Source organism: Rhododendron vialii, chromosome 10a, assembly GCF_030253575.1.
Source record: "Rhododendron vialii isolate Sample 1 chromosome 10a, ASM3025357v1".
In the NCBI taxonomy this organism is placed as follows: Eukaryota; Viridiplantae; Streptophyta; class Magnoliopsida; order Ericales; family Ericaceae; genus Rhododendron; species Rhododendron vialii.
In genome coordinates this window covers 12,668,744-12,693,365 of record NC_080566.1, presented here as the reverse complement: position 1 = coordinate 12,693,365, position 24,622 = coordinate 12,668,744, and the positions used below count along the sequence as shown (strand labels likewise).

The 24,622-nt window shown below is 36.7% G+C and overlaps 2 protein-coding genes across 2 annotated transcripts; one reads left to right on the top strand and one right to left on the bottom strand.

Moving 5' to 3' along the window:
* Positions 1 to 1,962: 1,962 nt before the first annotated feature.
* On the bottom strand, positions 1,963 to 7,161 carry LOC131303514 (uncharacterized). Its single transcript, XM_058330404.1, has 3 exons — positions 6,418 to 7,161; positions 4,541 to 4,674; positions 1,963 to 2,442 (listed from the first exon to the last, which is right to left on the bottom strand). The coding sequence occupies exons 1-3, from the start codon at positions 6,683 to 6,685 to the stop codon at positions 2,296 to 2,298; spliced, it is 549 nt and encodes a 182-aa protein (XP_058186387.1). The 5' UTR covers positions 6,686 to 7,161; the 3' UTR covers positions 1,963 to 2,295.
* A 10,173-nt stretch (positions 7,162 to 17,334) lies between these two features.
* Positions 17,335 to 20,537, top strand: LOC131303513 (cyclin-D4-1-like). The gene is made up of 5 exons (XM_058330402.1): positions 17,335 to 17,766; positions 17,957 to 18,043; positions 19,402 to 19,714; positions 19,909 to 20,024; positions 20,159 to 20,537. Exons 1-5 carry the CDS (start codon positions 17,506 to 17,508, stop codon positions 20,288 to 20,290), a joined length of 909 nt encoding a protein of 302 aa, XP_058186385.1. The 5' UTR covers positions 17,335 to 17,505; the 3' UTR covers positions 20,291 to 20,537.
* The last annotated feature ends 4,085 nt before the right edge of the window (positions 20,538 to 24,622 follow it).

Genomic DNA, 24,622 nt, shown 5'->3' with positions numbered 1-24,622 from the left:
TTTTGAGGTTCGCGTTTAGGATTTAAACATAAGTTCATCTCTTCGTATTTATTGGATATCGTTAGTGTTTCGGATTTGGTTGTAGCCCCTTTTCTCTGTTATTGGATGAAATTTGTGAGTGCCGGATGGCTTTACTAAATGCAATTTGTGCTGATGTTCAAGAAAATAAATCAAACAGCATTTATTCGTCAGCTCAGGAAAACAACAGCATTTATTCGTAAAGTTTAACGTGGAAGGCAATAGACATGATGTAATAGCTCCAACAGATTGGTTGGGAGTTGGGACCACCAAATATTAAGAAGGCTGGGTGAGGCTAGAGAGTTTTTTTTTTTCAGATTTTGAATTATGGATTACTATAAAATTAATACAGTATAATTTTGTTTTTGATGATAATAAGAATTTGTTGGATGATTGTGCTGGAATACATTTTTCAAAAGAGTCTGTATGAATTTATATTGAGAAATCCAAAAAATTCTTGCAGAAGTGATTTTTAGATTCTACATTCTCGAATTCATTTAGCTGAGTTTGATAATCTGTTGTCAAACTAATCTAATGCAATAATACATAGTGTGAAATGGAAAATCATGGTTCCCAAGTACTCCAAAATTTTGTTTACCGTCCATAATATTCTCTCCGTCCCGATTTATTTGTCCCTTTGTTTGTCTCCTTAATAAATTAAAAATTCAGAATTGGACAAACAAATCGAAACGGAGAGAGTAAAATGTTTCGACCGTGAACCCCCTAGAAGTCCACTCATGCATGATGCATCTAGTGCGTCTATTTGCTGCGACAATGTGCAGATGATAGTGGAGAAAGTTCAATTTGAAATTATAATTGGAACCACGTGGTTTCATGACGTTTTTTTTAGAAAAATAAAGGAGAAATAAATGATTTAGTTCAAAATTGGAAGGCTTCAGTTTTCTTTTGCAAATAAAGATAATAAAATTATGACTAATCTACTTTCTTTAATTCTTATAAAATCGAATTTTAGGGTCCGTTTGATTAGCAAGAAAAATATAATGGAAAGTGAAGTGAAGTGAAAGAAAAGAAAAAGAAAATACAATTTTTTTCTCACATCCGTTTGATTAGGATGAAAATTTTGCAAGAAAATAATAGAGAAAATAAAATATCATTGTTTGAAAAGGAAGAAAGTTGTCCAAATTAAAACAAAAGAAGGTGGAGGGAAGAGGGTAAAGAGGGAAGTTAGATTAATTATTGTTGATTTTCCAAGAAAATAAAATTTCTTTGCACATTTTATGAGAAAAAAAAGAGGCAAACTCTCAAGCTTTAGAGGATTGTATGTGAAAGTTCACTTTCTACCATTTTCTAGAATATTTTTTTTAAGGAAACACAAAAAAAGTATTTTTTTTCTATTTCTTGCATTTCCTATCATTATCTTGCTAATCAAACAAACTCATAGATAAGTTCTTTAAAAAGAATTATCCACTTTGTTCTATTCTTATAAGATACTTCATCCGTCCCTTATTTAATGTCCAGTATTCCATTTTAGACTGTCCCTTAATAAGTGTCCATTTTGTAAAGTTAGGAGGATAAAAGTTGGTACATTGTCTATTTTGTCCCTAAAAGTATATTTCATTTTGAAAAGTTAGTGGGTAAAAGTATAATGATGATGGGTAAGTAGAAAAAATAGAGGAAAAAATTGATGTGAAAAGTGTAATAATGATGTCTTTTTAATAAGTTGAAGTTACGAAATAAGACACTTGAAAAGAGATGAAGGGAGTACAAAAAATCTTAATATCGTCTCCGCAAAATCTCATGAGATGAAATTGGGACATGGAACGGAGATATTATCACTCTAGTGACTATATTCTTTTTTTTTCTTTTTACGACATTGGTTTATTATAACACGCCACATACCTACAACCATTAGTATATCAGGTGCCACATAATTGAAACTAGCATCAAACAATTGAGTGCACCGCATCATATGATACAAAAATAAAAAATAAAAGAGAGGGCAAACTATTGTCATTTAACCTTTTACCATCAGATGTCTGCAAACTGATCCGGACAACAGATATTCAATTATAAAAAAAAAAACTTTAAAAGAGAATGGTTAAACGGCAACAGTAAACTGATCATAGATTTACATCACTACATCTAGCTAAGCGTAAAGCCACAAACCCAAGGTCTAAAAGCAAAAGAGAGAACAATAATAACGTATGAAAAGGAGAGAAAGGGAATGGATGCATTTGCTTTTTGCTCTTATTCTCGGCAGGGAAAAGAAAGAGTGGAAGGCTAGGATGGGATTGTGATCAGAGAGAGAGAGAGCGTTCAAGTTCCAACTTCTGAAATGCTCTGCAAGGCTGGCTTCCATTGCCCACCACCACCACCAACTTGATGATGCCTCCCAATACCAATGCCAATACCTCTGCCACTGCCACTGCTGCTGCTTCCCAGTCGGTAAACCTGGCTCTCCATCTGAACAAGAAAAAGGGTACAAAGAATTTAGTCATGCGGGGAAGAAGACAATGAACACAAAGACAAAGATCCGTGAAATATCTTTTAGTCACTAGTCTGTTGTACGAGGGGATATCAGGACCCAATAAAGGGGGTTCCAGTTTGTTAAAAAAAAAAACTTTTAGAAAAGAAAGGTAATTTCAAACTCAAAAATCACGTGTTTACACAAATAATTTTCCTACCAATATGGATCTTATTTGATAGATTTCATTGAGATTTTTTAAACGGTGCAAAAAAAAATTTGAAGTATTATTTTTCATTCCGTTATATTTGAGTTTGAAATTACATTCTTTTTGAAAAAAAAGATTTATAAAGAAAGCTGAACGGGGCCTAAGTCGCAGACTCACAAGGGTCTGCGAGTACGAGCGTGAAAGCGACTTTAAAATACATCATAAAGTACTAAAATCCGCGAAAGCGAAGATTAAGAGCACAATCGCAATGTGAGAATTGAGAGCGAGAGCACATGACTTTTTGGATGACTAAGATTAGGACTACCCTATAAGAACGAAGATGATTTTGCAATTGTGTATTTCCTCTAACCTCCTCTCACCAACATTAAATTGTGTATGGACTGAAATTATGTTAAAGGTTCAATGTAGAGGCTATAGTGAGGGATATTCATACATGGGCAAAGGACAGGAATTGGTCCTTCGTGTGGTGCAAAAGAGAGTATAACAAGGCGGCACACTGGATGGCTTCTTGTAGTTAGGATAGGAAGTTTTCATCATTTACGGGTTGTATTTCGCCTGACGTAATAGAAAAAAAAAAAACATCTGGGTAGCTTCAAGCAAGCAAATACATTTCCAAACAAATATAGGAGAAATTTAATTGTGTCTAGAAACAAAACAGTAGCACAATTAAATTGTGTTTGATGAGTTGTACGTAGCATTCTGTTCAAAAAGAGAGAGGATGAGTTGTAGCATCACACAGATGGTGGGACACTCCGTTTGCGTTCAAGGGCCCACAAAAGCTCGTGAGAGTGGTTACACAATTGACCAGTGGTAGACACCGACAATTAGAAATTAGACACAACGAATTACATGCATTAGGAATCGTTTGATGCACGCAAGTCATATAATACATTCAAGGGATCCAAGCACATGTCGCTCATATAGTACGGCTACAGAAGCATTTGACGTCTTAACGTACACATAGCATTGTCGTTGCGTGAGCCACAATCATGAATATTTTGATTTGATATAAAAGTACCGCATTAGTGAGCTACAATCATGACTAGTTTGATTGGAGATAAAAGTACTGCATTATTGATTTCTTCTATATTAAATCTTCGCGACCGGACGATTATTAGTGAGTTGAGCGATTGTTCTTGCCGGACGATTATTAGTGAGTTGAGCGATTGTTCTTGCCGGATCGAATCGAAGACACACACACATATATTTGTATGTATGTAGCTTTAAATCATAAACAAAAATTGAGATTTGATTCCGAGCGAAGATATATGGATTTATTTTCAATTCACAGATCACGCAGATCTTTCCCTGTTGCTTTTATATTCAAATCTTCACCTTTTCGGATCATAAAAGAGGTTTTTTTTTTTTTCCGAAAGGAAGATACCCCCTTCCACTCAGCTGAAGAATAATGGCAGACGCGAAAGTTCAATTGAAAAAGAAACTGATTGGGACTCAAATTGCAGGAAATTCGAATCGAAAATGGACTGGGGCATCTAGTTTTGTCTTGTTTTAGTTGGGCTCTTCCCGAGCTCATTTACGTGATCGAAACCGTTTGATCTTTTAATTTATCTTGATAGAAATGAATCTCATAGACAGAGAAATTTTATTCGAGATAATGTTCCTTAATCGTACTAAAGGATTGACGCGATGGATTATTTTGGCAAAGTTTAAAATGCATGTGATACTTGTGAATTGTGATCATTAAGATGATCCGAAAAAGATTCGTTAGTAGACAAACTGGACGGTCCAATACTAGAGAGGATTCGTCTCCAAATTGTGTTTTTTTTTTTTTTAAATGCAAAGAAGGATTTCATTCATCACGAGGATAAAAAAAATTTGAAATCAGCACAAGAAGAAAACTGATTTACCTTGACGGGAGTGCAGTTCTCCGATTGACTCGACCCGCCGGGAAGTTTCTTCTTATTATCCAGAGCAACGCCTCCTTTTTCCAATAGCTTCCCAAGCTTCACGCACTTCTTTGCAGCGAACTCCTTCAACACATCTGCAGCAGCACATTACACATACACAAATCAATCAGAACCCATGGCTATCCTTGGCGTTAAGATAGTACGTAGAACATTTTAAGATTGCAGAAATCAAATGCAATTTATATAATTTCAGGAATTTTTACTTTTAGGAGAACCTTTTTTTGTCTTCTTTTTATTAGTAAAATACAGGATGTCCCAGACCAGCTTGCGCGCACCTCAGACTAATCTCTAACGTCCCTCCCATAGCCATTTCATACGCTTATGCAGTGTGTCACGTATTTTTTTTTTTTTTTAGCTTCGCATGAACCTTATATTTTTAGTTCATGCGTTACATTTTTTCATAGGATTCGTTAAATATTATTCTGATTAATTACCAACAAAAAAAGTGCCACACACGAAACAAACAATTTTTACTACTTGCGAAATAAGTATGTCGTTTCCAACGACATATTAGGTAAAGAGTGTTGCTATATGTACCGATTTGGGGGAGGGATTTCGTACCGACGGCCGCCGGTGGGCCTTCTCTGGCCACCGGACGGCCGATCCAAGCCGTCCAAAAATTTTAAAAAACAAAACCGAGGGGCCTTACGCGGGAATCAACGGCATCCGAGGTGTGTAGGGTGCTTGATCCGAGCATCCATTTTTCGTGTATATACATGTATATACATATACACACGAAAAGGGGTACTCGGATCAAGCACCTACACACTTCGGATGCCATTGATTCTCGCGTAGGGGCCCCTCGGTTTTTTTTTTATAGAATTTTTGGACGGATCGGATCGGCCGTCCGGTGGCCGTCGGTACGAAATCCCTCCCCCAAATCGGTACCTCTATCATTTCTCTTAGGTAAATCATCAGAAAAAATTGGCCAAACTTATACGGAGTATTATAGACTTCTCCCTACTTTTATTTTTTTGGTAAAAATCATTGGTAAGAAAATAAAAATTTTCTACAAGCTATCAAATCTGAAATCATGCTCCCAACCCAAGAGCCCTTTTAGTTGGCCCTATACTTGGGCCTAGTTTCGAAAAAAAATTATTTTTTTGTCCTAATGCAAAAGAAATTCGCTTTTATTAATTAGCATCAAATTTTTGTTTTTGTTTTTTTGAAAAACTAGGCTTTATTTTCTTAGAAACAATTAGCAAGAGAACGAATAAGCGAATTTGTTGTAAAATGATACTCCATCCGTCCCATTTTGTTTGTCTCATTTTTTACTTTGGAGCGTCCCAAATTGTTTGTCTGGTTTGACAAATCAAATGAAAAATCCTATGAGATTCATACTTTACCCTTCTTTTAATTGAATTGATGTGACAAGTTCAATTTTACTTGAAGGGCATTTTTTGAAAAGTTTAAGTTCAAAAAGTATAATAATTATACTTCTTTAATAAGTTAGATTTGCCGGAAAAAAAAGTTAGATCTTTTAAAATAAACAAATAAATCGGGACAGAGGGTAAAAAAAATCTATAAACACAAATTTTGAAACAATATTGGGCAAAATTTGTATCTGAAGCCATTTGATACATTTAGACTCATATACATTAGACGGCTTCAGACGCAATTTTTGTCCGGAATTGTACTTTAAAATTGTGTTCGAGAAAATTTTAAATGCTAACGGTTATTGTAGCGCATCTCTCAGGGACCTACACAAACTGGAACCCACACAGAGGGGCGTTGCAAATAAGTTGCATTGAAAAAAATTCCCTACGAACAGAGCTTGCATCCATAACCATAAGTCTCCATGACCATTAGATAATTACCTTCAAAGCTAATTAGCCTGTAAACCTGTCCGATCACCAACGTATCATCAGGCCGAAGAAGCTTCAGCTGCTTCACCATCGTCCCATTCCCCGCCGCCGCTGCCGCCGTCATCGTCGCCGAAGCGACAGGAACCACGAGCGCCACGTAATGGCCGGGGTTCGACGCCATCACCTCGTGCGCGCTCACCGACCAGTAAATCCTCTCCACCTTGTTCCCCCCGTGTTGGATCACCACCGTCGCCGCCTCCGCCGCCTGACAGTTCCCCATCGATGATGCGGATCCGATTCAAAACCAACGCCTCTGTTTTTTTTATTTTTTGGGGTGATGAATTCGAAGAAGTTTTTTCTGGTGACAGAGAGAAAACGTTTTCTCGTGGATTGAGAGCTAGAGGTGTTGTTGTTTGTGGTACCGTGCTCCCGAGGGGAAGTGATTGGGTCCCTGTAATTAGGGGAGGTACGCGTCAGGAACTAAAGTGTGACGATTTTTTACGATCATCGACGTACGGCGGGAATCCAGAGATGTGACCTGTATATCGGTCACCGAAGATCGAGAAACCTACAGTATATATATTCTCTCTCTCTGTATTACTGTATACTCCTATATTCTCTCTCTCTCTCTCTCTCTCTCTCTCTAGTGTATATCTATATGTACTTGGGAGGTTGCAGAGCAATGAAGGAGGAGGGGAGAAAATGTATGGGAGAGATGTGGGGTGTGGTGTGATTATATCAGGGTGGTTGTAGTGCAGAAGGAATTAATGGGGGTATGATGTGTGTTATATAATTCTCCTTCTCAAAATCTTTGATCTTTTTCAATATTTGCGTTGTTTTTTTATTCTTATATCTTTCAATTTATAATTTTTTTTATTTTAAAAATTTTGTAATATGAATCTAATCAATAACTAATCAAATAAGATCTATATTGCATAATTTTAAAAATTCATATTGAAAATATAAGAATTCAACAAAAACGACACAAATATCAAAAAAGTCTAAAAATTTTGAGACAAAAAAAGTATAACTATAACCCTAAGGGATTTGCCTAGTAGTCAACTGGGACTCAGGCATTTGCTATTTTTGAAGATTTTAGGTTCGAAATCTCTTTAGTGCTATCAATTCTTTTGGAATCATTACAGAATTGTTCTAGGTTTAATGGGAATTCTCGCAACTAAATGATGGAATTACCTTTCAGAATTAATAATTAATTGACGTGCACGTAAACTGATCGAAAAGCTGAGTTCTAGTTAAAAACAAGAAGAAAACGTGTGTCATAAATAAAGTGGACGCATTTACTGTTACAGCGGAGACGTGAAGTATTGGATCTGCCTGAGAGAGGCAGGTAGTGGTTTGTGACTTTGCGTTTGGAGAGAGAGAGAGTGTGTGATGAAGAGAGAGAGAGAGATGGTAAGCGGGGGTTGTGGTTGGTGTGGGGCCTATGTTTTGATTAGTGTTGAATTCAACTCCAACTGATAGTAGGTCGTCTGGATAAAAAAAAATTAAAAAAATAGTAGGTCGTCAATCTGTGGTCAAAATGCAGTTGGGTGCACAAACACTCGTCAATCTTTACACGATGACATCAATCGCCTAGGAGGAGACCCGCGGAGTAAAAAAACAGTAAAGATTGCGGTACAGCAAAATGTTGTACAGCAGCGTGTACAAATGGGTTTTGCGTCTGTCTCAGATCTCACAAAGATGATCGGAGCTGTTCATTTTGTTCAAAACATATTGTTTACGGTCTTTGTAAAAAATCATCCAACTTTGCTTCAAAATTTAGGTGATTTTTTGAAGCAAAATTGGATGATTCGTAAATGCCTTTACCGATATCGGATTGAGATGATTTTTTATAAGGACCATAAACAATATGTTTTGAACAAAATGAGCGGCTTCGATTATCTTTGCGGGATTCGAGACGGACGCAAAATCCATCTATATACGCTGCTGTACAACATTTTGCTGTACCATTAGCGCTACTGTAAAATCAAAGCATCAGTTTTTTTATACTCAAACCAGCTATCGAAGTCAGTTTTTGCGCTCATTGATTAATTTTTTTGTTCTCAATTAAAATCGAAACAAAATTTTTTATGAATTAATCTCAAAAGGGTTGAATTCAATTTATAGCAACTGTTTCAAACCTGAAATTCTTAAAAAAAAAAAAAAAAATTACGAAATCCCAAGTCTTAACTACGAGACCAGTGGGAGTTAAAATCAAAGCAATTGGGGGATGGTAGTGTGTGCAGCATTGTACAGCGCATCTGCGAGCTGTCGGATCGTGCATCTAAAGGCTCAGATTTCATCTCGACAATGAACGGCTCTCAATCGTTGGTTGCTAAGATGACATCTGAGCCGTCGGATATACGATCCGACGGCTTGGAGGTGCGTAGCATGGCACACAGCACCAATCCGAAGTCCAAAGCAAAGCATAGTTTCGCATGAAGTGACCTTATAAAAATTGATAGCAAAGCTCCAGGCCTCCCAATAATCAAAGGGAAGCGATTTTCGCACTCCCCAAATTGTTAACCGCATTCCTAAGGGGAGTGCGAAAATCAACTCCATATTAGTTCTTAATCCTAAGGATGAAGATCCTCTGTTGCAAAGATCTTTAATATATGACCACTCAGAGCATTTCCAATCCAACATCCTCCAAATATTCATTCTAAAAGACCAAAATATTATTTAATAATCAAAAAGCAAACTTAGAGGATTTTACTATTCATAACAACTCCAACATAAATACTCTATTTCTTCCTCTATGCGTTAAAAAACTCACTCTAAATCTCAAATTTCATCATTTTCCCTCCAAAATTCAAGTTATCATATTTTTATAAATAAATACTCAAAATTGGTCGTATTTTATATATAATGTAAATATCTTTTAATTAGTATCAATTTTACAAAAGATAAATGTACCAAAACCAATTTGATGATTAAAATGAGATATGAAAAGGATGAATAGTAAAATGGAGGAGATCCTTCATAAATTTTTGGTACTCCAAATATGGAGGATGAAAATCAATCCTCCAAAATGGAGGTAAGTATAGAGGATGGGTTTGAATGCATAATTCCTCCAAAATGGAGGAATGGAGAAAAATTTGGAGTTATGGAATATGAGTTGGAGATGTTCCCACTCATATTGAAATCCTTTTATAGTTCTATTGATCAATGAAAGCCACTTAATTTTGTACGTTCGGATGTGGATATCTTCTTTCATACAACAAATTAAAGAAGCTCGAACATCGATCTATACATACTTCAACGAACGAGAATTTTTTTTTTATCTTAAAAGCATTGGTTGGTATTTTTTAAATTATTCATAACATTAATATGCTTCGATCAAGCCTTCATCGGTATTTGAAAATCCTGAATTTTTGCATAAATAATTTAAACTTTGTGTTAATCGTTCAGATCATCAAATAAAACTTTGATAATTTTTAATTTCAGTCACACGAGAGATTACAAGAGAGAATTCTTTTTTTTTTTTAATAAACAAATGTTTGGGCCTGCTCACGTGCACTTCATCTAATTTAGGTGGTCTTAAAGTTAATGACTAGAGAAACTTTCACCAACTCCAATATTTGAAATCTTTGGCTTTCATTAGATTTGAACTCGCCTCTTTTTGAATTTGATTGCAAATCCCTCATTGCCTACATTAATGAAACTGAAGCTCGGTGTCCCTTGGAAGTAGAAGCAATGGTCAAAGACATCAAAGAATGGGCAAAAGCAAGGAATTGGTCTTTCAATTGGTGCAGAAGGGTTCAAAACAGAGCAGCTCATTGGATTGCATCAAAATGTCGTAGTAAAGATTTGTTACTCTTTTCGGGTTGTATTTCGCCCGGTCTAAATTCTATTCTATGTAATGACTTATCTTGAGCTATGGAATATATTGACATCTTCAAAAAAAAAAAACCTTGCGTCTTTTTGGGACAAGCCTTTTAATTGCTATTTCATATTTACTTGGCCCAACCCTTGAGTTCACAAGAGAGCGTTGTTTGGTCCCGCCATCTTATATTATTGATCATAACCCCTTATCCTTAGACCCCCATTTCCGCTAAAAATTTTGCACTACAACTTATTGACTTTGGTAGTTACTTTGGTAGTGCTGGTCCGGGCGGTGATGTCTCCAGTGTTTTGTGCGGCGGTGGTTAGGAAGTGTAGTTAGGCTTGTGTGTTGGATTTGCCAGGCAGGTCCTTTTTGGGCCCGTTTCTTTTTATTTGGGCTTATATGTATATTTGGATTTTGGGCTGTGCTTGCTTGTTTATTTTTAGGGCTCTCGTGTTAGACCTCAGGCATTTGTGCTTCTACTCATTTGGTTTATTATCCAACTTTCAGTTGGATTCCCTCTCCCCGTTTCTAATTAAAAAATTTGCCGATAAAAAAAAAAAAAAACTGTTGCTGAGAAGTGCTTTATGCATGCCAGTAGTTGGGTAATCCACCATGCATGCTATTGCTAGCTAGTGTGGTTTATCTCCTAGTAGTAATTAATTTTAAAAGGTATATATGTACATGTGTTGCTCTTTCATGGTGTTACATAACATGTGTTTTTGGCGAACCAAGTTTAGTGGATTGGTGACCCAACATTTACAGAATATTTTCTAGGCCGGCTCCAATACAAGATTAATCTAATTATTAGTGGGCTAATTAATAGTACTTTGAAAATTCATGCGGTGAATGGAATCAAGGCGTCATCTGTCCTCATCCATGTGCATGAAAAAGAAGATTTATTAGAAGAAGAAAATGGGATTCACATTCTCGATATATCTCTTTCATGTTGACACATAAATGGAGTGAGTTAATTGGTGTTTGGATGACAATTAAAGACCTGGAAATTTATCCAAATTGTTTCTAAGTTCAATTCTCCACCAATGAAAGACGGCTCGAGAGGACTTGGCCGGGTCCCTGTAGTGCAAGGGTGCAGTACTACAGGAGTGTAATGACGCGTGATTCGAGTTGTCTGTCTTGATAATTAAATTAATGGTTAATTCAGATGTATCCAAAACAATGAAAAAAAAATCCTTCCCAACTAAATTAGAATTTTTTTTTTCTACTGTCATAAAGCTTTCTCACATGATGTGTTTAAAAGTCCATAAACCTAACTTTAAGGATAGGATCCTCTCTACTCACCAGAGGTTCTGCTGGGCTTTTGTGAGCTTTATCCCAGTTCGTTTTTATAATCAGAATCACTCATACTTTAAAACTTGTTGAAACATTAACTATACAGACAATCTTTTTATATCGAATACCGATTGATATGTTTGAGGAACACATATTAATCTGTTTGAGGTCCAAAAAAGTGAGTGGTTCCTTCATTAAAATGGGTAAGAAAGAGTCCAAAAAAAGTCCCAATTGGACAATCTAGTCTCTTCTTAAGGAGAAATTATTCGTTGCCCCAAGGGCAATGACAGGTGTTGCCGTTGCCTCCCACCTTTGTTTTTTTTTTTATCCGCAGGTGTCTCCCACTTAAATATTTATTGACATGCGTTTTCTTTTTTCCTGTCCCACTAGACACAGTCTTTTCTCTAAAATTAAGTGTTTCAAATTTCAATCCGTTTAAATGGGTGAGAAGATTTTATTTTTTTATCATTTAATTATAAAGGGTCATAATTAAATTTTGACTATAGGGTTCTCCTTGATTAACCCTAAGAAAGTCGTAGAATCAAATATCTCTTAGGACTAACCAACGAGAGCCCTAGAGTCAAAATTTAATTATGACCCTTTATAATTAAATGATCAGATAAATAAAATCTTCTCACCCATTCAAACGGATTGAAATTTGGAACACTTAATTTTTCAACCTTCAGTTTATATATATTAAAAAATATGGTTAAAAAATTAAGTGCTTCAAATTTCAATCCGTTTGAATGGGTGAGAAGATTTTATTTATCTGATCATTTAATTATAAAGGGTCATAATTAAATTTTGACTATAGGGCTCTTGTTGATTAACCCTAAGAAAGTCGTAGAATCAAATATCTCTTAGGACTAACCAACGAGAGCTATAGAGTCAAAATTTAATTATGACCCTTTATAATTAAATGATCAGATAAATAAAATCTTCTCACCCATTCAAACGGATTGAAATTTGAAGCACTTATTTTTTTAACCATATTTTTTAATATATAAACTGAATGTTGAAAAATTAAGTGTTCCAAATTTCAATCCGTTTGAATGGGTGAGAAGATTTTATTTATCTGATCATTTAATTCTAAAGGGTCATAATTAAATTTTGACTCTAGGGCTCTCGTTAGTTAGTCCTAAAAGATATTTGATTCTACGACTTTCTTAGGGTTAATCAATGAGAGCCCTATAGTCAAAATTTAATTATGACCCTTTAGAATTAAATGATAAAAAAATAAAATCTTCTCACCTATTTAAACGGATTGAAATTTGAAACACTTAATTTTAGAGAAAAGGCCGTGTCTAGTGGGACAGGGGAGAAGAAAACGCGTGTGAGTAGATATTTAAGTGGGAGACACCTGCGGATAAAAAAAAAAAAAACAAAGGTGGGAGGCAACACCTGTCATTGCCCTTGGGGCATCGAATAATTTCTCCTTCTTAAGGATTGCAGAGAAGCTGGATCACAACAACAAAAAGGAAAAAAAGAAAAAAGAGAGGATCTGGATCATAGTGCTACAATTATTAGTGGTCAACTTTTTAATAACCAATAATGTTTATACCAAAAACGTGATTTTTTTGGCCATCTACGAATATGGTCAAACGTGGTTTTTGGCCCTATCTATAAGAATTTGGTGAAATGTGATTTTCGGGCCATCTAAGAATTTGGTCAATAGTGATTTTCCACCAAACTCGTGCTCTTCCTTATCGTGTAGAGCAATTTTCTTCCCCAATGTGGAAATAATTAAAGTGCGATTGCTTTCCAAAGTTGAATTATACTTTCGTTTTGTGCCTAACTGACGAGTCTTTGTATACTTCTATTTTTCTTTTCTTTTCTCAATCCGTAGTTCTATTTTTCTTAAATGGGAAAATTCGTTTTCTTTCTTTGGTTCAGTGAAAATTAACCTAATTGGAGTCTGGACCGCTCGATCTTTTCCCATGTTTTGCATGGCTCTTATAATAATATACTCCAGTATTTTTTTTTTATGACCGAATGTCTGAGCTTTGTCAAACTATATAGCTCTGCTCTCCCTCCAGAGATATAGCCCACCCCCTCCATTTTAAAAAAAAAAAAAAATGAAGTAACCGCTTTAATATTTTTCGAGCTATGAAACAACTGGGTAGTAAAATTGGTTTTAACGAGGTTTAATTACAATCCTTTTAAACAAAATAAGGACAACAACAACAATTACTTAAAGCTATGAGCTAAAGTAAAATAAAAGAGTAAATAATGGACTTGCACGCACCTCATTTATTTCTAAAGTCTTAAAGTTAAACGACGAACTATCTCATGACCCTTGGGACGGCTGTTACAATATTTTTGAGTTCAAACTTTGAAACCGTATTTTCTCGCTCCTATTTGGCGCCAATTGGCAACCACGGGAATTTTGACAAGAGAAGGACTCAATGCTCAGAGATAAAAAAGTTATTGAGATTTTCAAGGGGCTAAACACAAGAGTATTGTTTTGCAGGGGCTAAAATGCTAAAGATATACATCTAATAATGCCAAAACTGTTTTTGTTAGTGCCAAAATTCTAATGCACAAAAGGCTTGTATCATGTGCAATGTATAAGACTTTTATGCATTGAAGTTTTGATACCAATAATAATAGTTTTGGCATTACCACCACCCCTAAATAATACTTCATCCGTCCCATTTTCGTTGTACGTGTCAATCTTTAAACGCTTATATCTCACAGTCTATAATGTTTTTTATAATTTCAAAAACTTTGTATTATAGACCTAATCGAGTACTATCAAACAAGATCTATATTGCATATTTTTAGAGATTCATATTAGAAGATATAAACAATGCTAGGCTCCACCCCTTTATGAGTGTAAGTATTTATGTGTGATTGTAAAATTATTGTTATTTTATTTGGCAGTACTTCGAAAAGGAAAAAGGAATACCCAATCAGCTATTTGAATTTGTGGCATGGGGTCTGTTACTCCCTAGTGGTTTGATGACCAGGAGAACATAAGTCCAACTTTCTTAATTGGGCGGCGTATCGAGACATTTGTGCCTGAGAGTGTTCCACTAACCCTTTATTTAATAAAAGTTTTTTTTCTTCAATTTTTAAACTTAAATATAATAAAAATGAAAAATAATTTTTTGATTTTTTTTACCGTATAAAAGATTTCAATGAAATCTATCAAATAAGATCTATATTGGTAGAAAAATTATTTGCGTAAATACATAATTTTTGGATTTGAAATCTACCTTCCTTTTCAAAAACTAACTTTTTGAAAAAATGGAACACTCTCTGATAAACTTAACTCATCAACTTTATTTTTTTTTGGTAAGGTCACATCAACTTCTTGCCACTACGCGCTACGTGGATCTGAATTTAAGTTATGAATCAACCCCGTCTCGAGGCGCGCTTACAAATTTCCCTCTTGCGGCCTCCCCCCGTTGCCAAGGTCTCAGCTAGGCCCCTTTCGTCTGGTTCTCTACCAGATAAAGACTCATTCAGTCACGTCGAAGAAGAGTACATCCCTCCCTACTTTTCTGTAGACTAATGAGAGTAACATATATAGTAGTAGAAAAGTTTGCTGTAGTGCTTGCAGTGGATAAGAACGTACATGCTGCTTATTTCTCAACACCACACAAAGTCTGTCAAAACCCCCAACCCTAAAGGAGAATCGGTTTCATGCGTTTAATCAGAAAATTCAGAAGTAATAATGCTACGGCAGGTTTGTTAGTCGATAAATTTTGTAAGGGTACGATCGAATAATACTACAATCGAAGGAGATATGTAAAATGATAAATCATTATATAGACGAGATCAATTATATATAATTAGTTAAGTAGCGGAAAATCAAATATGGATAAGGGGACTATTTATGACAGGTGGCAATGGCCAAATTTTTAATCCAAATTGTAATATCCAGACGTGAAAATGCAACCAAACGCCAAATAAGAGTGTAACAGTTGCCATATCGGTGCCCATATTATATTGCCATATCGGCTGTCAATAAAAAATATTATTCTTTTTAGTTTTAACCCTAAAAAAAATGGATGTAAAAGAGGCACGTCATTTTCTCGGAAACATTTGAATTTTTATGAATTGGCTGTGTAACTAGTATTATAGTTTTTTTTTGGAAGACAGCTGACATTTTAGATTGAGTATGAACTATTCAGATCCTGTTTTATTTGTGTACATAATGAAGAATAACTCTCAGGTGCTATCAAATTTTTTAAAGCCAGTTTATAGCTTTGCTTTAGCTTCAATTGAGATTCTCACAAGTGGACAGTTTATTTTTTCCATAGAAACAAGGAGTTTTGTTAGAGCAAGTTTACCAGTCAAGGTAAAAAAGCTTTTTATCTATTTTAGCTTGTCAAAATAAGAGAAGTGCTTTGCACCAGAGTAGCAAAACACAAAGGTAAAACAGCTCTCGGTGGTTTGGCTCGGTATTAATTCCTTAGAACTATCCATGAGTTATCCCATTAAACAATAATTGTTTCTCTCTCTTCCTCTCTCTCCCTCTCCCCAATGGAACTCTAGTACTGGATGAATAGTAAAGTTTTATAGTATTTTATAAGGATGGAGATGGTAATAGAGATTATTGGTGTAGAGTTGAGAGAAATTTGAGTAGGTAAAATGAAAAAAATGGACTGTTGAGTAGCTAAAATACACAATTATTGGTGTACATGCTCTTAGGAAGGTATTGACAGGCCTGGGGCCTAATTAACATCCATATGGGCGAGATCGGATAGTCATTGGGGACAGTTCCCCCTCCCGCAAGTAGACAGTAGGATTGGATTCCAGGATTAGTCGATCTACGCTTAAGTTGACCTGGACAGAGTTATATGTAATGTAGAAGAATTACTAGTTTCTGTAGTGTACTTGCCTCCACACACACTACTCCCTTTGGTTTTCTTGATCAATCTATAAACCAAGACCCTAACCTTCATTTTCCCCAACCCTATGGTCTGAGGGAACCCACTACCTGAGTACCTCCTACAGTAAATGATCCTCCAGTTGACAAACATCCCTGGGTTTTCTATCATCCCAAGTACAACTGTACAAACAAACTCCATAAAATGGGTTTGCAGAAGAGAAAATCTAATTCACAAAAGAGCCTTGAATAAGATTTATATGATCCGAATTAAAAATAATCTATTAATGGTAATAGATGGGTTTGCATAAGAGAAAATCTTATTCACGGAGAAGTCATGAATAAGGTATACAGTGCTCAATCTTGACCGTTCAAACGTGTTTTGGACGATCCGGATTAAAAACAATCTATTAACGGTAACAGAACATTAACCGTTAATAGATTGTTTTTAATCTGGATCGTCCAAAACACTTTTGGACTGCCGAGATTGCGCGGAGCCGTGAATAAGTTTCTCTCTTAGTAAAATCCTTCTCCACATGTCAGCAATAACTCAAATATTGGAACCGCCCCTAAACCCAGGTAACACGGCTACCATTATTGTCCCAATCAATAATGCGAAAAAATATCAAAGAAGTACCTTCACAATGTGAAACAGGAATGATGGCATTGCGACTTCCAAATTTGACACAAACAAGGGAACAACAAGCTAGGCAAGACTTTCTTGACAAGGTTGTTTCCCACTTCAATTCTTGAAGTAATAATCGATTCAGCGTGTTAGAATTTTCATGGATGTGGAAAGTACAATCACAGGAAGTACTACATCATGGAAGACTATAAGTCCAGTAACTGCCCTGCTGAAGTTAAAAAACCAAAAACAAACACTTGGGGAAAACCCAATTGTCCCCATCGAATTTGGATGTTCTCCGGCGGAAGCTTCATGCCGAGTCTCCATAATCATCCCACCCATGTCTAGCCACACAGCCTCAGAAAACAAATTTAGGGGACCCAATGTGTTCCTTACCATCAGAATGGAAACAGTAACAGCAATAATTCTGTGGTCACATGAACAACAAAACCTATGAATAGTTCCTCCGAGAATCCATACAAGATGATAATTGGTATCTGATAGGTTCCAGCATCCACAATGTCGGTATCCCCTGATCACATTGCTCTTAACTTGTATTGCGGTGAGTCTGCTAGCGAGGTGGTCTCCTCGGATATAAGAATAAATTGCCACTGCATTCTGCGAGCAGCTCTCGATTTCCCAATCAATGAAGAGAACTACATTGCCCACATGTTTGATTCCGAAAATGACCAAATGCAGGGACATGAGTTTCTCCGGGGATTACTAGACTCTGATGAGGTTGTCACCGCAAGGTGCAATGCCATCAACTGGATGCTGAAGGTATATTTTTATACTTACTGTCTGAGTTAGATACAATTGGTATGGATTCTCTGTTCCCAAAAAAAATCCTTATCCCCTTGTCACAATGCACTCCCAAATGTATATTTGAAAGGGGCTAGCTGAGAGTATATTTGATGGGGGCAAACCAATATGAGTTTCTACATGTTTCATAATATGGTTCCGTTTTCAGGTGCACGCGTACCATAATTTGAGACAAGAAACGGCATACCTCTCCGTAAACTATCTGGACTGCTTCATATGCTCACGTACTCTGCCGGTAATTCCAAACTCAGCCTCATTTAGTAATGCAAAAGATTAGGCTCAAGTATACGAACCTTATACAGATAGGGGGATATAAAGCGAAACAATGCAGGCGACTTGTAAGAGCATCCGCATACAATGTAATAATCAAAATCAAAAGATTATTAAAGTTAATAATATTTGCTCAAAAAAGTGCTCATAATAATCAAACTTAGCAACCTCTTAGAGCATCCGCAATGGTAATAATCAAAATCAATAACCAAAATGTGTTACGCTAACATTTGATTATCCATTTAGTTCATAATCAAACTTAACATCTACCTCCATATTGGTTATTTTTGCATCTCTAACAAAAAAAAACTCCACAATACATAATGAACATTTGTCCAATCGCAAACAAGTTCCAATCACGCATCCGACCACACTAAATTATTCGTCTCGATGAGACATTCTAATGTGGGGTGTTTTTTAGTTATTGAGTTTTGAGTTTGATTATTGAATTTTGGTTATTGGTAAAAGTTGTTAAGTTTGGTTATAGAATCGGTGGAATTTGGTTATTTGCTAAAAAACTTGTAATTTTGCTTATTACAATGTGAGGTGTTTTATGAACATTGTTATTAAATTTGCTTATCCACACCCATTTACTTATTACAATGGGAATGCTCTTAGCAAAACATGGAAAGTGCGTACATATATCTCAGGCCTAGGTGAGTTTTTATAGTGATTATCCTCTCTTTTTTTAATAAGAAAAAAGGGTGGATAGGGCGACCAGCGTAGCAACCCCTTTGGGCATGACCATAGGAGCTCCCTACCCGCTGTGGAATATCCGGTTCGAGCCATAGCTACTGTCTAAGAGGATAGACTGTCACCACAGCACCATCTAAGTATAAGTGGACATAAATGTTTACCCTCACACCCCCTTGCCACTGGCAAGACTCAAAACCGAATCTCACCTAGGGATGAAGGACACTCTACCCACTAGGGTATAGTGATTATCCTCACTTCTAACTTTTCACCCACCGACGTGGGACTAAAACATCTAGCACTTCTACTCTTTCCCTTCTTCAGAGGGCTGCAAAATTGCAAATGGCCATGACACATGGCAACTACATTGTACAACATTGAACAATGTTATAAAATTACATTTTGAAAACTACAACGTGAAAAATAAATTAGAATGATGAATAGTTATGCGCATATTTAATAGTTATGTGTATTTTTATGTACACATATGGCGTGACGGTTCAATTCCGGTTTAACCGCGGTTGAACCGGTGATCCATCCGCCCGATCCCTTCTCCGGTTCGTTTACCGATCCGGTTTTCAAAACATTTACTACCACTTGAATGGATTAACAAACAAGGTTTCCTCGCAGGAGGGAAAACGATGGCAGTGGCAGCTGCTATCTGTGGCCTGCTTGTCTCTGGCAGCCAAATTAATGGAGGAAACAAGGGTCCCTCTAGCAGACTTACAAGTATTGGAACAACCGGAATTCATGTTCAAGCCTAAAACAGTTCAGAGAATGGAGCTCTTGGTCATGGCTAATCTAACGTGGCGGTTGCGCATCGTCACCCCATTTGATTTTGTGGATTATTTCATTCGAAAGGTTCAGCGTCCTGATGCACATGTCGATCAACTCTGCTGCGTTTCTGCAGCGGTCTCGGATCTTATTCTCAGAACATGTCAAGGTAAAAAAATCTTCAACTAGTGTTATTTAACCTAACAATTGGCTTGAAACTCTATGCTAGGGTGGACCCATACTACCGACCACTCATTGCTTTGCACGGACTCAAGCCAATTGTTTCCATGCAGATTATATTGTTTGTTTCGCCCTTCAAATTCTGCTTACTATACCATTGCATCTTGTTTGTCTATATGGTAGTGATTGATTTCCAGGATCATAGACCATCGGCAATTGCAGCAGCAGCTGTGCTATGCGCAATTGGTCGGAATTCCAGTGATCCGAATATTGTCATAGTCCATGAGAGAGTGAGCGAAGTAAGTCTCTATCGGTAGCTTGTTCTATAATGTTGGACCTGTTGAAGAATTAATTAAAGAAAAACAGAAAGGAAGGAAAAATATGTTTGAAAAAATTAATGACGGAAATCGTACTTTTGGATTTGTATGCACAGGACGCGGTGAAAAGATGCCACCTTCTTTTTGAAGAGATTCTGACGATCAAATGCGACAAAATTTATGATACACAGAAGTATTTGCTCCGGACTCCAAGCCAAACAGAGACCGAGCTTCCAACCAAGCAGTGAAATATTGTTTTCTCTCATAACCAACAAAGATGCGGAAAAAGCCAAGCGCCAAAAATGTGCAATATTTTCCTTCTGTTTGTTGTGATGGAAGAAGCACTCAAGGCTAATGAGAATTAAAATATGCAAGTGTTTTCATCTCCCTTTGTTGTGATATATATGCAAATAAAAATAAAAATACCAAAAACATGTAAGAACTGACGTTTGCAAATCACCTAAATTCTTCTATTACATCTCTACATATGCATCATCTTCGTTGGTACGTTTTTAAAAAAATCTTTCTGCATTTTGGCTTGATTTTGTTGTGGGATTTTGAGAGATTTATGGTTGGAATTGGGTTGAATATGGTATTTTGAATCATATGTATCCACAAGTATAATTACTTAATTTCGTATACAAATGTATATATAGTATGTATAAATCTATAGTGAAAGAATTTAGTTATCTAAAATAAAAAGAAGCTCTCTCCTTAACTCTCTCTCTCTCTCTCTCTCTCTCTCTCTCTCTCTCTCTCTCTCTCTCTCTCTCTCTCTCTCTCTCTCTCTCTCTCTCTCTCTCTCGAAATTTTATCATTTTATCATTTTCTCATCTTTTTATTCATTCTTCAAGATGCTTTACTGAATGGGAAAACGATGAGTGGCGTGATTCTGGAGTCAGATGTGTGAATTGTGTAATTTGAGAGTTGTGAATTGTGCAGATCGAGTGAGAATTCTGGATTTTGGGTTGTGAATTTTGTAAATATGTGTGAATTGTGTATGTGAATTCTGCAAATATGTGTGAATTGTCTTTTTTTCAAAGATGTGAATTCTGAGCATGTGAAAGTGCAAAGAGGTGTGAATTATGAGGGTGTAAATTCTGCAAATGGGTGTGAATCCTGCAGAGGGAAGTGAATTCGAGGGAGTGTGAATTCTTGCATAGGGGTGTGAATTCTGCAAAAGGATGTGAATTCTTGAGATATGAAAAGTGATAGGTGCAAAATAATAAAAGCATCTTTAAAAAGAGTATGAATAGGATAGCACTTTAAAAAAAGATTTGCATGAAACTTATATAAAATTTGGAACCAGCCAGAAATTTCCGGTGGCCGATGTTTTTTTCGTGTCCCCATGCAGTCCTATTCAATTCACTAGAATTAGAGCAATTCAAAGCACTTCAACACCAATCACAGAAAATTCCTGATAATGTACAATCTCAATGATCATAAAATAGAATCTATTAGGAATCATTATAATTTGTTACATTTTCAGAAGAGAAAAAACAGAGAGAAAAGAAACGAGAAAATGGAAATATTACCAAAAGTCAGATGTCGAAACTATCGACCACATACGGGCCACCGAGGTAGTTACAATCCTACATTGGCCTTCTGGTTGTCGTCTCCAGTCTCGGTTTCCTTTAGCGGTATGGCCAAGGATTGGAGCGATTCCTGAAGCATAAAATAATTTCTTCTAGTATTGGGCCGTTACATTTAGAGATGGCAACTGTACGGTTCGTTGCCCAATTTCAGCTTAAAAATGGGCCAGGTGTGCATTTTTCTTCACCAAATAGACGTAAATGAGTGCTGCTATAGGGACCGACGGGTACGGCACCGAAATCATACCGACGGCCGCGCTCGGCCGTCTCCGGCCACCGGAGGGCTGATCCAAGCTGTCCAAAAATTAAAAAAAAAAAAACCGAGTGGGCTTACGCGGGAATCAACGGCATCCGACATACGTAGGTGCTCAATCCAAACACCCCATTTTTTCATATATACACGAAAAATAGGGTGTTTGGATTAAGAACCCTACACACATCGGATGCCGTTGATTCCCACATTAGCCCCCTCGTTTTTTTTTTTTTTAGAATTTTTGGACGGCTCGGATCGACCGTTCGGTGGCCAAAGACGGCCTGGTGCGGCCGTCAATATGATTTCGGTCCCGGACTCGTCGGTCCCTATAGGCTTTTTGGACGTAAATAGGACTCAGGTGCCCAATTTCATAACGGCGGTTAACTTCAGGTTTTTCTAAAAAAAAATCAAATAGTTCAGGTGTTTATGAGATAGAGTTTTTTTCGTTTATATCCCTTCAACTATTCACCATCTTTCTACTTAGTCCTCCAAATATCAAAAACGTTTACTTAGTCTTCCAACTATTCAATTGCAATCTATGTTGTTCTCCTTGCTAACGTCTGTTAACTTTCTAACGGAAAAACTAAGTCCACCAGCAATCCAAGTGCAGAAATGTCTTTCCCCTCACTCCTATCCATTTTGGGTTATATACACACACACACATACATACATACACTCCATCCTCCCTCTTCAAACAAAAAAATAGAGAGCACCACGACCACCACGAGTGAGGTCTCTCCATCCCTTCTTCGATTCCTCACAATGCCTACTACTTATTTGATCCCTCCGTAATCCCATGTTATGTGTCCCATTTCCAAAAACAAACCAAAAAACCCAAAAAAAAAAATATATATATGATAGCATCTCCTCTGTGTCATCATCTTCTCCTCCAATTCCTCTCCATTATCATCCTCCCCCCACTCTACTCCCATGCCTATTCAGACCTTGAAACCCTCTTGAAGCTCAAGTCTTCAATGATCGGACCAAACGGGTCCGGACTCACCGACTAGGTCCACTCGCCCCAATCTTCTCCTCCCTCCCACTGGCCACTACTCCTTCTTCGACATCACATGCGACGCCAACTCACGAGCCATCTCCCTCAACGTCTTCGTCACCCTTCTACACAGCATCATCCCACTCGACATCGGTTGCCTGGACAAGCTCATGAACTTCACCCTCACCGCCAACAATCTCACTGACTTTCTCCCCTCTGTACTGTTGAATCTGACACGATTAGGTTCCTCAACTTGTCCAACAACTGGAATTGTGAGCTTACAGTTTGGGGTATGCTCTTCTCCTTGCTTCAATCGTTCGTCCATTGCAGCCAACTCCTCCCCTTAAGACTTCATCGATCAAGATTCTGGGTTTGCGTGCTGTTTACATCCTAAAATATGCCACCCAATAAGAAAATTACATGTGGCACCAAATAGTGTAAGGTCCAATCAAAACACATAGTAATTAAGCCTGAGACACAGAAGATCAAGGGTTTAATGATAACGTTATTTTAGTATTATACAACATCGTTTAGATTGGAAACGACCACGTTTGGTTAGCAAATAATAGATTTTAAGATGATAATTAAGCATAACCGTTGATTAATTCTTAAAACCATCGAATGGTGTCATTAAGGACCGTTTCATAAGAGAAATCAATTATGTTTGTATCGAATCAGCTGAATAAACCATATTGAAGCACTAATCCATGTTGCATGAAAATAGTGATTCCCCGTGCCTACGGCACCATGCACCCTGGTTGGAATTGAAATTATCTTTTGAATCTTGATAGTGGCTCAAAACATTATTTCAATTTTTAGGTAGTTACAAATTGCTAGAAATTAACCTATTTTTCTTGAATGGCAAAGATTTTTTTTTTTTGATATAAAAATAGGATTATCCCGCGATAATCATTTGCAACTCAGCACAGATTTGATAAAATAAAAAAGGAACATTACAAAGCAAAAAAGGAAAAGAGTTTTCAGATCACAACCTTACATAAGATGTGCATAAACCAAAATCAGTATTGATCCAAGCTACCAGGGTATTGTCCATAAGCCATAGCAAGCAAACATTTTGGTATTGAATCATGTAAACATCAGGTGTCCCTAGAGATGGTACAACGGGAAGGGAAAAAAATAAAATGGAGGTACAAAATGAAGGTGAAGTAGAAACCGAGTCTTCCATCAGAGTTCCTTATACAATCCTTGAGTAAAGAGTGTGTGGAAGGATCCAAATTCAGTTCCTGCAAAGTTTTTCGAGTTAATAGTTTGAAAAGTGAGAATCAAGAATATCAAATATTAGATAGAAATATGAGGAAACATGAACTAACTACGATAAATTGGATATTAGTCCACAAAATTTAACCCGCTTCGAACCTAACCGCCTACCTAATGTACGCGTGTTTAGCCCGCTTATGGAGGAGAGTATGGCTACACGTGTGTTGAAGGTATAAATAAAGGGACAACAATTCAGGATGATCATGACAAAAGAACACAATAAACTGAATTTATGGGATCGAATAGCAAAATTTTTTTTCCTCCTCGTCTAACTTTAGTCTTCAAGATATTTAAATGTGTGCATGAATAAATTTAAACTTGCACCTGGATAAATAAAAGCTGTACCATTTACTATAGCAAAACCTCGGGATACACAATGTTTGTCGTGGTACGGGATGTATCATTGGAGAGGACACTTGTACGATCACCAGATGTGCATCTAGATAACGCTACATATAGTTGT